The sequence below is a fragment of the Puma concolor genome, chromosome B1 (genome assembly GCF_028749965.1).
Source record: "Puma concolor isolate L17-30 chromosome B1, mPumCon1.1.hap2, whole genome shotgun sequence".
Lineage (NCBI taxonomy): Eukaryota > Metazoa > Chordata > Mammalia > Carnivora > Felidae > Puma > Puma concolor.
The window spans coordinates 15,756,100-15,770,636 of NC_141670.1; the positions used below are offsets into that span (position 1 = coordinate 15,756,100).

At 44.9% G+C, this 14,537-nt stretch overlaps 1 protein-coding gene across 4 annotated transcripts in view; it reads right to left on the reverse strand.

Annotated features, from left to right (window-relative positions):
* CENPU (centromere protein U) overlaps nucleotides 1–9,858 on the reverse strand; it is a 41,610-nt gene extending 31,752 nt beyond the window's left edge. Inside the window, exons 1-4 of one of the 4 annotated variants that reach the window (XM_025933060.2) lie at nucleotides 9,564–9,847; nucleotides 6,270–6,318; nucleotides 4,815–4,932; nucleotides 1,227–1,332 (exon numbers count right to left, since the gene is read on the reverse strand). In XM_025933060.2, coding sequence (XP_025788845.2) covers nucleotides 1,227–1,332; nucleotides 4,815–4,932; nucleotides 6,270–6,318; nucleotides 9,564–9,604 — 314 coding nt within the window. In that variant the 5' untranslated portion in view covers nucleotides 9,605–9,847. Of the gene's footprint in view, nucleotides 1–1,226; nucleotides 1,333–4,814; nucleotides 4,933–5,730; nucleotides 6,239–6,269; nucleotides 6,319–9,563 lie in introns of those variants that run through there. The other 3 variants (XM_086703193.1, XM_086703196.1, XM_086703194.1) reach the window with 3 other exon arrangements.
* Nucleotides 9,859–14,537: the final 4,679 nt, after the last annotated feature.

The window sequence follows — 14,537 nt, forward strand, 5'->3', positions numbered from 1 at the left end:
CAACCCAAAAACAATGGGTGTTGGTGAAGATGTGGAGAGAAAGTAACCATCACGCGCTGTTGGTGGGGATGCAAACTGGTGCAGCCACTGTGGAAGACAGTACAGAGGTTGCTCAAAAAGTTCAAAATAGAACTACCCTATGATCCAGGAATTGCACTACTGAGTTTTTACACAAAGAATGCAAAAACCCTAATTCCAAGGGTACGTGCACCCCTATGTTTATAGCAACATTAGTTACACTAGCCAAATTATGGAAGCGGCCCAAGTGTTCATCAATTTGTGAACGGATAAAGCGGTGGTACATATATACGATGGAATATTACTCAGCCATTAAAAAAGAATGAAATAATTGCTATTTGTAATGACGTGGATGGAGCTAGAGACTATCATGCTAAGCAAAGTAAGTCAGAGAAAGACAAATCCCATATGATGTATACAGAAACAAAACAAAGGAGCAAAGGGTTTAAAGAGAGAGAGAGAGAGAGAGAGAGAGAGAGAGAGAGAGAGAGAGAGAGAGAGAGAGAGGCAAACCAAGAAGCAGAATCTTAGCTTTGGAGAACAAACTGATGGTTACCAGAGAGGAGGTGGGGGGAAATAGGTAATGGGATGAAGGAGGGTACCTGTGATGAGAACCAGGTGATTCGAATTAAAATAAAAACTTGAAAAATCCTTTCCCTCCCTCCTTGTCTTAACCTTAAAGCTAAACTAGCTTCACGAGCATGTTTTCTAGAATAATCAGTTAAATGTCAATTGTAATGACTTTTTTTTTTAATTACACTGGATTTTTTATAAGTGAGGTATAACGGACATATGTTAGTTTCAGGTGTACGACATAACGATTGGATACTTGTATATACTGAAAAATGATCTCCACAATTAGTTAACGTCTGTCACTAAACAGAGCTACAAATTTTCTTCTTCTTGTGACAACTGTCCAGATCTACTCTCTTAAGAGCTTTCAAACATACAACACAGTATCACCTCTATCACCATGCTATAATTACATCCCTGTGACTGTTTTCTTTGACGGGAAAGTTGTACCTATAATTAATTATAAGTAATGTTAATTTTTGAAAATAAGTCTTTATGTACCGGTTCTCTTGAGGAAAAACTAAGTTGGCTCCAAAGATCTTTAAAGAGCTTTAGTTTTAAAAGCCTCTACCTGAGAGAGCGTCTCGGAAATCCTACTAACCCCAAATAAACAACTGCTTAAAGTAGAAGCTTACCTTTTCTCCACTTCTTTTCCTTCAGGAGTTGAAGGGATGGGTGAACCACAGTGTGTGGAGAATTCTTCTTCATCAGCATATATAGCAGTGCTGTGTAAAGGAGGGTCTGCAAAAGACATTTTTTTTTAAAGTACAACTTTCAAAGTCTGGCAGCTTGGGCAGCGTTTAAGTTTGTTCCCTTACAACGGCAACCTCAGTTTTAATGGCTACCAATTACACAGGCTACTTCCTTCCCGAATGTTCTTGCGCTCACACCTCAACAATGAGAAATTTAAACGATTTCATTCGTAAATACGTGGGCATTTATCAGTGGTAACCTGTATTACTGTATTTACATGCTATCTGGAAATTTTTTAAGGATAGAAATGAAATTTAAAGAAGCCTGATGTTCTCAGTCCTCACCTGACAGAGCATCACGGCCCTACTTGAGAGATCACTACACTCGTGATCAGCTCCGAGGCTTACAGGGCTTGGCCCACGGGACTCTAGAACCTCATCAACTTCCTAGCTGGGAGGAGGGGGCCCTCTGGGGAAGGGTTCCAGTCTTCTCCCTCCTTCTCTTCCCCTGCACCGTTTGAGCCTTTCACTAGCACAAGGAGCTAACTTCAGCGAGCAAGATGAAAGGGAGGGCGACCAAATGGCCTTGGTGGAAAGGCACAGAAGAGGACCCTGGGGGGAAAAGAACACTCCTACCTACTCAGGTAAAAAGAGAGACCTCAACACACCGGGCTGGGCTGGTGGCAAGAGGGGAGAGCTTGGGGGAGGGTGGGAGGCGGCCAGGAATGGGAGAGTTGAATTGCTGCAAGTGGGGGTTGGGGGGGGGGGTGCCTGGTAAGAGCCAAGCTACCACTTGTGTTTGAATTTTAGCAATTTTAGTCCGGCAGTGGCAGCGTAAGCACCATGGTGTGGATTAAACGGCATGGGTTGAGACAGACAGTTGCTTAAGCAGTGAACACGTCCATGCACAATTTTAACATCAGTAATATACTCTGTTGCCCTCAACTAGGCAAAGGGATTTATTCACTACTGCCCACCACAAAGAGTAAAAGAGAAACAAACCAATCCTGAATCTCCGTGTGTAACCAGTCATACAAACTGGACCCTCACACCTCAACACATAAAGATACCCCAATTTTAACAAGATGAATACTCCAATTTAAAAATGGATAAATGATTTGAATAGGCAGCTCCAAATACACAAATGGGCCAACAGGCACATAGAAAGATGGTCAGCATCATTAGTCACTAGGGAAATAAAACTCGAAGCCACAATGAGATACTACTCCACATCCATTTGGATGGCTAGCATCAAAAAACAAAACAAAACAAAACAACCCCAAGTGAGGAAGTGGAGAAACTGTATTACTAGTGCAAATGTAAAATGAATCTTGTGGCCTCAAAAAAGCAAAAAGCGAACACAATTACCTTATATCCAGCAACTCTACTTCCGCGTAGGTGCTCCCAAGAAGTGAAAGCAGGGACTCCCATGGATGTTTGAACACCCGTGTGTATGGCAGCATTATTCCCAATAGTCACAAGGTAAAGGCAACCCCAGCGTTCACTGCCAGATGATCGGACACACACACAGGATGGAATATTACTCGGTTTCAAAAGGAAATTCGGACACAGGCTACAACACGGGGGGGACTCTGAAGACATAATTAAGTGGAAAAAAAGAGGAAAAATATCGTCTGATTCCTCTCAAAGGAGGCACCTAGAGCAGTCAAATTTATAGAAACAGAAAGTTGGGCTGGGAGGTGTGGGGAATGAGGAGGTGTGGCTTAATGGGCACAGACTTTCAGTTAGGGGCGAGGGGAGGTTCTGGGGGGATGGGGAGGATAGCTGCAGGACAACGGGAGCGTGGTGATGCCACAGAAATGTACTTTTAAAAATGGTTAGGGGCGCCTGGGTGGCTCTGTTGGTTAAGCGGCCGACTTCAGCTCAGGTCACGATCTCATGGTTTGTGAGTTTGAGCCCCGCGTCGGGCTCTGTGCTGACAGCTCAGAGCCTGGAGCCTGTTTCCGATTCTGTGTCTCCCTCTCTCTCTGACCCTCCCCCATTCATGCTCTGTCTCTCCCTGTCTCAAAAATAAATAAAACGTTAAAAAAAAAAATTTTAAACAAACAAACAAACAACGGATTACGGAGCTAAAACATTGTTTAGGAGGAATGCAGTATGACGCCTGCTACAGCACACAGGAACCGTGAAAAGACTCTGCTAAATGCAAGAAGCCAGTCACAAATGAACACGGAGTAGGACTCCATTTGTATGAAGAGGCACAAACAGGAAGGAGGTGTATGGCTGGCAGGGGCTGGGGGGGGAGGACGGGTGGGGACTGAATGCCAACAGGCACAGAGTTTCTCGCCCGGGTGATTAGGATGTTCTGGAACAGACAATGGTGACGGTTGTGCAATTTGGGGGCCACACTAATGTACCACTGAAAAGGAGGTATTTTCTTTAAAATTTTTTTAAATCTATTTATTTTTGAGAGAGAGAGAGAGAAAGAGACAGAGAGAGAGAGAGCGCGCGCACAGGGGAGGAGCAGAGAGAGAGAGGGAGACACAGAATCCGAAGCAGGCTCCAGGCTCTGAGCTGTCAGCACACAGCTGGATGCGGGCTCGAACTCACAGACCGCAAGATTCACGACCTGAGCCGAAGTCGGACGCTTAACCGACTGAGCCAGGTGCCCAAGTTCTGCTCATTTTTGACCTCTGAAGTGGCCAGTGAAGTAAACAGAAGCAGTCCCACCTGGACCAGGTGCCAGCCCTGCTTTCCTCACACTCCAAGAAACACAGATGGAGCTCTCCCCCTGGCTCTCCCGAAGCATCCTCTGCCTGTGTATTTCCGCAAAGGGAAAATTATCCCTCTTCTAAGTAAAACCCCTTACTGAATCACTCTATGGTGTGAGTGGTCATATGGAGAAGTATAGTTCATATTCCTCTCTCTACAGAGTACTATAATAGGTGTCCTATTAGGACTGGCTTGTGCACAAATGCTCCTAGAAGAGTTCCGCTTTGATAAATGTTTAATAGACTTCTTAATGGGGTGCCTGGGCGGCTCAGTCTGTTAAGTGTCCAACTTTGGATCAGGTCATGATCTCATGGTTCGTGGGTTTGAGCCTGAAGCCTGCTTCAGATCCTGTGTCTCCCTCTCTCTCTGCCCCTCTCCTGCTCGTGCTCTGTTTCTCTCTCCCTCTCTCTCAAAATCAATAATGAAACATAAAGAAAAAAAAATTAAAAAAAAAGAGTTCTTACTTCTAATGTACTTAAAAGTGAGAAAAATTAACTCAAGATATTAAGTACTCCCCAGAACACTACAGTCATATGCAGACAGCTGATTTTTAAAATCTGAAAAGATGTCCATATTAAAAAAAAAATTTTTTTTTAATGTTTATTTTTGATAGAAAAAGAGACAGAGGGAGAGCGCGGGGGAGGGGTGGAGGGAGAGAGGGAGACACAGAATCTGAAGCAGGCTCCAGGCTCCGAGCTGTCAGCACAGAGCCCGATGCATATTTTTATTAGTAACTAGCCCAAAGTTTTTACGATAAACTACGTTAAAGTTTTTGAGATGAAGATTTAAAATACTAACCGAAGATTTCATAAGGTTCTTCATCTTTCTCATGTTCACCCAGTCTGCTGATGCTGGAGATACCAGAATTATCGGGAAAATCAAATACATTAGTAGGCTTCTGCTCTGGGCCAGCTTTCTAAAAGTGAATAAAGTCAAAGTCATTGAATTAGTTGTAACAACCGGGAACATTACAAAGTTGATTTATTTAGAAAGGATAATCCTGCTATCGTTGCTGCCTAAAGAAATGATCCTTAACACTTTTTGAGGGGGGAGTTGGGGGAAACAGACCCCTTTGAAAAACCAAGACAGGGGCTGGCTAAATTCTATCAAGGACCAGAGACTCAATATAGTAGGCTTTGCATCTGTTTCAACTGCTCAACTCAGCCACTGTAAGTCTGAAAGCAGACAGTGACCTTGCAGAAAGAATTAAGCATGGCTGTGTCGCAATAAAACCTTATTTATGAATACTGAAATTTGAATTTCGTATCATTCTCACCTATCACGAGATAGTTGTCTTTTGATTTTATTCCAACCAATCAGAAAGGTAAAAATCTTTCTCAGCTCACAGGGTTGTACAACAACAGGGAGCAGGCCAGATTTGGCCCACGGGCCATAGTTTGCCAACTGCTGATCTAGGGGAAGCTATGGGCCCTCTCCCCCACGCACCTGAAAGTTCGTAAGGATCCACATGGGTAAAAACTCCCAAAGAAGAGACAAGGGTTTGTGGTTCAATATACTCACAGGCCCCATGACATTTACTACCCCAAATCTTCATGAAAGACCGAAACATACAGAAAATGAGAAAACAAATCCATCACAGCTCTGGGAAATGGGGAAGGATGCCATTTACAGAAAAGAAAGCAGGAGGAAATTCTAGAAGATATAAAGGAGATGGTGTAAAACTGACCAAGCAAAAACTTTCCCACTTACAGACCCTCACTATAAAGTCTGTCACGGAGTACTTGGGGGTGGGATGCCAGAGAGGGGAGCTGACAGGCCTTCCCATCCTCTGAGATGCAAATCAGCCTCCAGCTTCCAGCTGCCTTCCAAGAGAAGAGAGAAGTCAGGAACGCTAAGAAAGCCATCTCAGGCACTTTGGACTTCCCGCGAAGGCAGGCTGGGAGCGGAGCTTTAAAACTTGAAGAACTCCGTGCCAGGTATGCCGGACTTTAGCCAAATGGCTAAGTGAAAAGAGCAAAACACAGAAAGCTGTACAAACTTTTACAGGATATCAGTTATCCAAATGAAAATAAAACCAACCCTAGGCCCAGAAAAAAAGATTCAAAACGTTAACAGGGATCATTTTTTGTAATATACTGGCAAAGGTGGGAGGCAAAGGAATACACTTTTCACTACAATAGAACGCTGAGCTCACCGAGTGAAGTCTAAGCGACTCGAAGCTCCCCACAAAACGTTCATCATTTCGTATTGTCAGTTATGAGATAATTATATTAAAGTCAGACGATAACTTACATCTTTCGTGGAATGTGTTCTTCCTATAGAGTTCTTTGAAGATCTCACACTATCAAACAGCAAAAACACACAAAAAGGAAATATTTAAAATAACTGGGGAAACACCATAACTTGCAACCCTTTCGAAGCATTTTTTTCCCCCAGATTATTGTCATCAGTTGCACAGAGAGTGAGCACCCAGAGAAAGTCAGGTTATGGCAAAATCCTTTGGGAAAACAGAACCTGTCTCTCACACACATTTTTTTTTTTTTACAGGTCAAATCATATCACCGGTGTATAAAATCGCACACCTCTCTCCCTCAGGGACACAGAAACTTCATCCTGCTATTTTCCTTTTCCCTGAGGACAAGTCATAGTAGCGACTGACAGTTTCAGCAGAATAGAGCAAAAGGGAAGTAGGCTGGCATTTACTAGGCACCCGACACCCATTCTAGCCTGTGCCTGGCTCTTGCACGTATATTTCCTCATTTAGCTCCAACGGTCCTATAAAGTAGAAGTGAACCCCATCTGCAGAGTAAATTTGCCCAAAGTGGCACACAGCCAAGAAGCCGCCCGCGTCAAAATTTCCAGCAGTTCAAATCCACAGCTTTCCCCTTCCGACCGCTAATGCCCCTCCCTTGGGCACTGGGATAAAAGGACAAAGTTGTAGATCTTCAACAAGCGTAAACAAGATGTAACAACAGTGACTAAAATACAGACTGGAAATGGGGGGGGGGGGGGAACAGTATTTCCAGTGAACATGTACCGTGTATCCTCCGTGCACCAGGCATCGCAGGACGGCACTGGGGGTACTTGGGTACGATACCATTACTCACTCTCTGACTCTACGACTTGCTGTGCAGGCACCATTCGTGGAAAGCAAAATCAGTCCGGCGTGTCGGAATCAATATTTCTTTGAGTAATGTTTTATTTGCTAGAATTTCAAGAACATTCTGTATATTCTCTACCCACGTTCACCTACTGTTCACATGTTGTCTCATACGCCCTCTGTGTGTGTAGACTAGAGACAACGTGCACCTTTACCCCTAAATAATTCAGTGTGCCTTTCCCAAGAGAGCATTATCACGCATTGCCACAGTACCATTTCCAAATTAAGAAAATGAACACCGATAGGATCATATAATCTACTGTCCATATTCAAATTCTACCCACGTCCCCAGAATTTCCCTCAACATCTTCTTCTGTATTTTCAAACAGGAAATACAAAAGAATAGAAAATGTAAGATTGCATTGAACGTTTGATTTTCATAACCTTTTTTTTGTTGTTGTTCTAGAAGTGTGTGGTGCACACGTGTGTATTAATTGGGATGTAAAACATCATTACTGTGAGTCACAGTAAACAAAACTGTGGAACTCTTTAGAGCGGTGGTTCTCAAACTTAAGACATCAGAATCACCTGGAAGGCTTCCAACAGACTGCTTGGCCGCACCCCAGAGATTCTGATTCCATCCACCTGGGATGGGATCTGAGCTGCTGCGTTTCTAACAAATGCACATTTCTAAAAACACTTTAAGGGCCACTGCTTTATTTGATTCTCTGTTCCAAAGAAGAAGGTAGACCAGGTATTCATTTTACAGCATTTATGATTCCAGGGTTCGGGAAAAAGAAGTTACGTGACTTATTAAAGGTCACACAGCCAAGTAACAGAAAGAGGACTAGAAACCAGATTGCAGAACTTCTTATCCTCCTTTGACCCCTGGCTCTTGCCTCCTCTGTGCTTAAAAAAAGGTCAAGTTTCCACCTTCCCTAAGGGTAGGAGCAAGGTGCTGTTTCCAAAGATGGAAACCTCTGCGATACCGTATGTAAAAGTTTTGGTAGATGTGCACCAGTGAGTTTGGGGGAGAGGGATGAACAGATTTCAAGAGTCTCAAAGGCAAAAATGTTGTATGTACACACACACATGGAGAGAGTGGGACTCTCCATCGGGAGAGTCTTTGGTTCTCCCCCACCATCAAGAGTCCCCATAGGAGTCTAGTCTCAGTTCATTCCACCTCCCTGCTCTGTCCTGCTCCAGGCTTTCCCCTAAGCTCTGCCTAAGCTCTGCTGTCACCCTGCATCCACAAATGCCACCTCCTACAGGGAGTCTTCCCACAGCCCAGGAGGAACTCCTGGACATGTGTATGTATGACCTTGCGTCCCCACCATAGCAGGCAGAGACCCCTTTAGCTAGGACCACACCAGGCCTTCGGGTGCGCTCAAGACACTGCCAGCAGGGCAACTGTCAACGAATCCATTAAAAATAACATTCTGGGGGCGGCTGGGTGGCTCGGTCGGTTAAGCGGCCGACTCCGGCTCAGGTCATGATCTCACAGTCCGTGAGTTCGAGCCCCGTGTCGGGGTCTGTGCTGACAGCGCAGAGCCTGGAGCCTGCTTCGGATTCTGTGTCTCCCTCTCTCTCTGCCCCTCCCCTGCTCGTGCTCTGTCTCTGTCTCAAAAATAAATAAAAACATTAAAAAATTTAAAAAAATAACATTCAGGAGAGCAGTTTGGCAGCCTATATTTAAATGCATGCCCTTTTTGATTAAGACAAAACTGCGTGACCCATCCTGGACCCCTTTTTAAGAGTAACAAGCGAGGGGCGCCTGGGTGGCGCAGTCGGTTAAGCGTCCGACTTCAGCCAGGTCACGATCTCGCGGTCCGTGAGTTCGAGCCCCGCGTCAGGCTCTGGGCTGATGGCTCAGAGCCTGGAGCCTGCTTCCGATTCTGTGTCTCCCTCTCTCTCTGCCCCCCCCCCCCCCCCGTTCATGCTCTGTCTCTCTCTGTCCCAAAAATAAATAAACGTTGAAAAAAAAATTAAAAAAAAAAAAAAAAAAGAGTAACAAGCGACAGCTTGGTGCACCGGCTGGAGATTTGGTTCAGCTTTAACGTTCGTGTTACAAACACGGCAGGGTCTCGAAACTAAGAATCCTGACGGCCAGCCAGAGGGCAAACTTTCTAGAATGTAAAGTCTGGCAAGCAGGAGGCGGCTCAATGAGTTATTTGTTGGATATTTTGTTTCAAAATACTTCCAGCCTGCTTTAGCCTACACTCGCGCACACAAAGCTAACCTTCTCTTCCACCCGCCAGGCAGTTTTCAGCTGTAACTGCTTTAAATCTCGCGGCCACCCTATGCACTTGGGGCTAATATTCCCATTTTATAGGTGGAAGACGAGACCCTGAGCGAGTTCCGCAGGGGCAGAGCCAGGGAGCCTCGCTACGCAGCACGAACAGCTCCGAGAGGCACAAAACGCGGCAGGAAGCGAAAGAGGTAAACGCCGGTGCCCGGGCTGCGTCCGCACGAACCGAAGTACTTACCCGCCGCGCCCCGGACCCCGCACCCGCCGCGACGGAGCCATCCGAGTCCAAGGCTCTGCGGGTAAATGGAGCCAGAAAAATCCCGCCAAACCGCGCGCCGCCCCAAGCGGTCAATCTGGACCGAGCCTGCGCGCACGCCCCGCCCCGCCCCGGACCGTTTAATCCCGCGGGTCCTCCCGGTCCTGGAGCGCCTGAGAAATCCCGGCTGGGATTGTAGGAAAGCGGATCTGGAGTCAGCGCCTTCCAACCAATTGCTGATGGTCCCTGAGACGTCAATAGTTAGCCGGGCTTTTCCCCGCGCCCGTTTTCCTAAACTCGGCAGTTCCGGAGCCGTAGGGGCCCGCCCAGGGGGCGGGGAAGGGGAGGAGCCGGAGCTGAAACCAGGCAGCGCGGTGCTGCTGTGGGTACCCGGTCCAAACCCGGGTGGGAGCTCCCGGCGCTTAGGCTCCTGGGCAGTGAGAACGATGCATCGCCAACAAGGCAGGATTTGACTCTGCTGCTGCCCTTTAGCCAGCTGTGTGAGCTCGGCCTGTTATTTTCACCTCTGTTCTAATTTCCTCATTGTAAATGGGAAGGGCCCCTTCTGGAGCTAGTATTCTCCGATTCTTTCTGTTTACAAATTTATTCTGCGAAAGAATGTTGGGCCTTTACCACACTATAAATAAAAATGAACTTAAAATGGGTCAAAGACCTAGACTTAAAAAGGAAAATGATGCAACTTTAAGGAGAAAACAGAGCAAAGATACTTAATGACCTTGAGTTTGGCAATGATTTTGTGGCTGTGATGCCAAAAGCACAGTTTGGGATCACGGAAAGTTCTGGAGATGGATAGTAGTGGATGGTTGTGTAACAACGTGCCTGGACCTAAGTGCATGCCGCTAAAGTGTACAGTTGAAAATGGTTAAAAAGCTAAAGTTGATGTTATGCAGATCTTATCACAATAAAAAGAACATATTTCATGCATACAAAAGAATATAACATGTATAACGTAAAGACAAGCAGAAACACCCATGTACTCACCACTGCATTAGAAAATAAATCGTGATCATTCCACCAGCCTTGGTAAATCCCTAAAGAATGTATTAATTACTGTGTATTTCTCAACTTTATATAAATGATATTTAGTATGTACTTTGCAAGTGCTCTTAATCAAAGCTATGATGTTTAGATTTAGCCACATCGATTCATGTAGCTGTAGTTCATTCATTTTCATTGTCTTTGGAATGCTTTAAGTAAAGACTCCACATTTCATTTATCCATCCCCCTGTGTATGGTTGTTTCAGTCTTTTTGCTCTGATCAACAATGCAGTGCCCAACATTCTTATAAGTGTTTCATATGACACATATCTGAGAGGTTCTCTACGGATAGACCTGGTAGAAATATTATTGCCTCAGAATAAAGACATTTTAAGCTTTACGTGATAATGCCAATTTTTATACCTCGTTTTGTAGATTACAGTTTACATCCCCCATCAGCAGTATATAAAAGTCCCCTTAGCTCCATATACATGTCAACACTTAGAGTTTTTAAGACTTTTACATTTTTACCTAACTAGTGAGTTGAAATGGTATCCTATTATGTTTTTCATTTGCATGTCCCTTAAGACCATCATCTTTTCATCATTCCCAGTCCCTTCCTGATTCCTCCTCACTGAAATCACCTCACCCAGGAATCATTTGGGCAGTTGCCATAGGGGAATAAATCACCTTTCAGGAACTGAAGGTACCACCCTGCTGACGGGTTTAGAAATGGGGTTCCTGGAGCCACTGAAACTCGTCACTCTTAATAGAGTCGACAGGTAGCTCCATTTTCTGGGAAAAGGGCCATGGGTCTCAAACTTGTGGATCCGAAAAAAGAAACTGCCCAACTGTGAAGACGGGAAGATGTTCAGCACTGGATATGAAATAAAAACTAAACCCAAATAGGTGTAAAAAAATGAAAGGAGTTTATGAGCTTATGTCACTGAAAAACCCAGATGCAGGATGGCTTTGACAGCGACGACAGTTTGGCCTAGAGGTTTGAGAAGCCGCCAGGGCTCTGACGGGGCCATTTTCTTGCCCTTCTTGTACATCAGCTTGTTATCAGGCCGTGTACATCAGCAGCAGCATTGGCAGCGACACTTGGGTTTATTGAGCATTTACTATGATCCAGGCACTGTTCTAAGTAGTAAACCATTTAAACCTTTCCCTAACCCTATGTGGTGAGCACTATAAGCCCACTTTGCATACGAGGAAACGAAGGAGCAGTCCCACAGGTGCTAAGAGGTAGTGCCTGCATTAGATCTTAGGATCCGAGCTTGCACCTAGCAGCTGTTCCAAATCTCACATCAGGACTCCACCATTCAAAACAAAGGGAGTAGCTATGTCCCAGTATTCCCAGAAAAAAGCTTACGCTTTAACGGGGTTTTGGTGACATACCTACATGTGTCAGTGTTCTCCAGGGAAACAGAACCAATAGGAGGCGCGTGCACACCCACACTGCCTATATATATGTATATGTATGTATATTTATAAATATAAAATAAATCTCTCTCTCACGTATACGTATTTAAAAAATAAAGTACCCAACTGTTAATACAGGAAGAGGTTCAGCACTCTGGATGGAATATTTATATACATCTACATGAGAGAGAGTTGTGTTCGGGAATTATCTCACACGATTGTGGAGGCTGGCAAGTCTGAACTGGAGAGGGCAGGCCAGCAGCCTATACATTCAGGTAAGAGTTGGTGTTGCAGCCTTGAGTCTGAATTCTGCAGGACAGCATGCTGGAAACTCAGGCAGAATTTTTAGGCTGCAGTCTTGAGGCAGAATTTTTTCATCACTGGGAAATCCCAGTCTTTGCTCTTAAGGCCTTCAACTGATTGGGTGAGGCTCACCCACATTGTGGAGAATAATCTGCTTTACTCAAAGTCTACTTATTTAAATATTAATCACATCTAAGGGGCACCTGGGTGGCTCAGTTGGTTAAGCGGCTGACTTTGGCTCAGGTCATGATCTCGCGGTCCATGAGTTCGAGCCCCGCGTCAGGCTCTGTGCCGACAGCTCAGAGCCTGGAGCCTGTTTCAGATTCTGTGTCTCCCTCTCTCTGACCCTCCCCTGTTCATGCCCTGTCTCTCTCTGTGTCTCAAAAATAAATAAACGTTAAAAAAAAATTAAAAAAAATATATTAATCACATCTAAAAACAAAAAAAACCAAAAAACCCTTTCCAGCAACATCTAGACTTGTGTTTGACCAAGCAACTGGGGATTATAACCTTGACCCAAAAACATTAACAAAAAAACAACCTCTGGATCAACTCCTGGGGTCAAAGAACTGGAATACACTCACAAACTTCCCGGAACCACATGGATTCCTATTGGGATTGGGGTGGTGGGTAGGGGTTGGAAATTGGGAAAGCAAGAAATGGATGCTGTGGAGACAGGCAATTCCAATTCCTCTGCAGAAACTTGCCCACGGTTGGTTGCAGAGCTCATCTGTCATAGGTAAGGCAGGATTTCAGCCTAGGTGTTCTAATACCAAACACGTTGGTTCCACTCCCTCATGCTGCCTTCTCAGTTAAACTGTCAGATTCGAGCAGCGATTCTCAAATTGGGTGAATAAAGGGGAGAGGAAAGGGGGCGGATTCCAGGCTCTCTGGGGTGCGCGTGGTATGATGAAGCAAGTAGTGCTATAACATGGACAAGACTCCCAGTTGCTCTGGTGTAAAGCCCAGTCTGGGTGGAAGAAAGTGAACGCGAAGGCCTAAGACAAGTATCAGAAGTGTGGGGGCTGGAGGCCAGCGGCTTGAGAGGCGAGAAGGACCAGTAAAGGGAAAAAGAAAAGCCCAGCAGATCAGACAGGTTGCAGCCAAGGGAAGATGCGGTCACTGGGAAACTACGAAGACAATGGCAGATTACTTTTTCAGGAAGCCGTTGCCCATCAATACAGGAAAACCTTGGTTTGCGAGCATAATTCATTCTGGAAACATGCTTATAATCCAAAGCACTTGTATATCAAAGCGAATTTTCCTACAAGAAATAATGGAAATTCGGATGATTCATTACACAACCCAAAAATATTCATATAAAAATGATTACAGTACTGAAATACAATACAATATAACAAAGAAAATACAAAATATAAAGAAAAATAAACAAATTAACCTGTACTTCTGTTTGCAAACTTCATGGCTGGTGTGAGAGAGACAAGATAAGGAGGGTTATTGTGTAGGAGACTTTCACTATCACTAACGGATGTTGACTGCAATACAGTATTAATAAACTCTTGTCATTTACTGTATTTCATGTAACTGGCAATAAGACAGCAAAGGAAAGGGTCTATATCTGCAGGCAGCCTGACCTAGAAGGAAGCAAAGCATTCCTAAGCTTACTCTTGGATGGAAAAACAAGGGACTGGCCATAGGTGCTTGGAAGTGACATAAAATACACAAGTGCCAGTTGTGGGCACCTTCCAATGTTCTGAAAGATCACTGATTTCTGCAAACACCACAGCCTGAGACCAAGCATCCAAGCGTGGGAGATGATCACCCACAGTCCCACAGCGCACGCGTGTGAGATAGAGAGAGAAAGAGAGAGAGAGAGAGAGAGAGAGAGAGGAACCATTGGCTCGGTTGTGATCATGTGACATCCGGCGTCTCGTACTACTCATATTACAAGACATCGCTCATTTATCAAGTGAAAATTTATGAGGAATGTTTGCTCGTCTTGCGGAACACTCCCAGCAACAAGTTGTCCGCAATCCAAGCTTTTACCGTATTTTCTATTGTCAGATGCGTGCGTTGTGTGCACTCTTTCCATCGCCGTTAACCCTTTGTGAATGCTCGTTAAAGTCAACAACCTTGTAATCTTAGCGTACCTAGGGAGGTTGGGAAGAATTAGGGACAGTGGCCAGGACGGGTGAAGCATGGGTGTGGGAAGAGGGCTAAACACACAGGAGTGGAGGGAGGAAGGTCTGGAGCCCTGTAAGTAGCCTG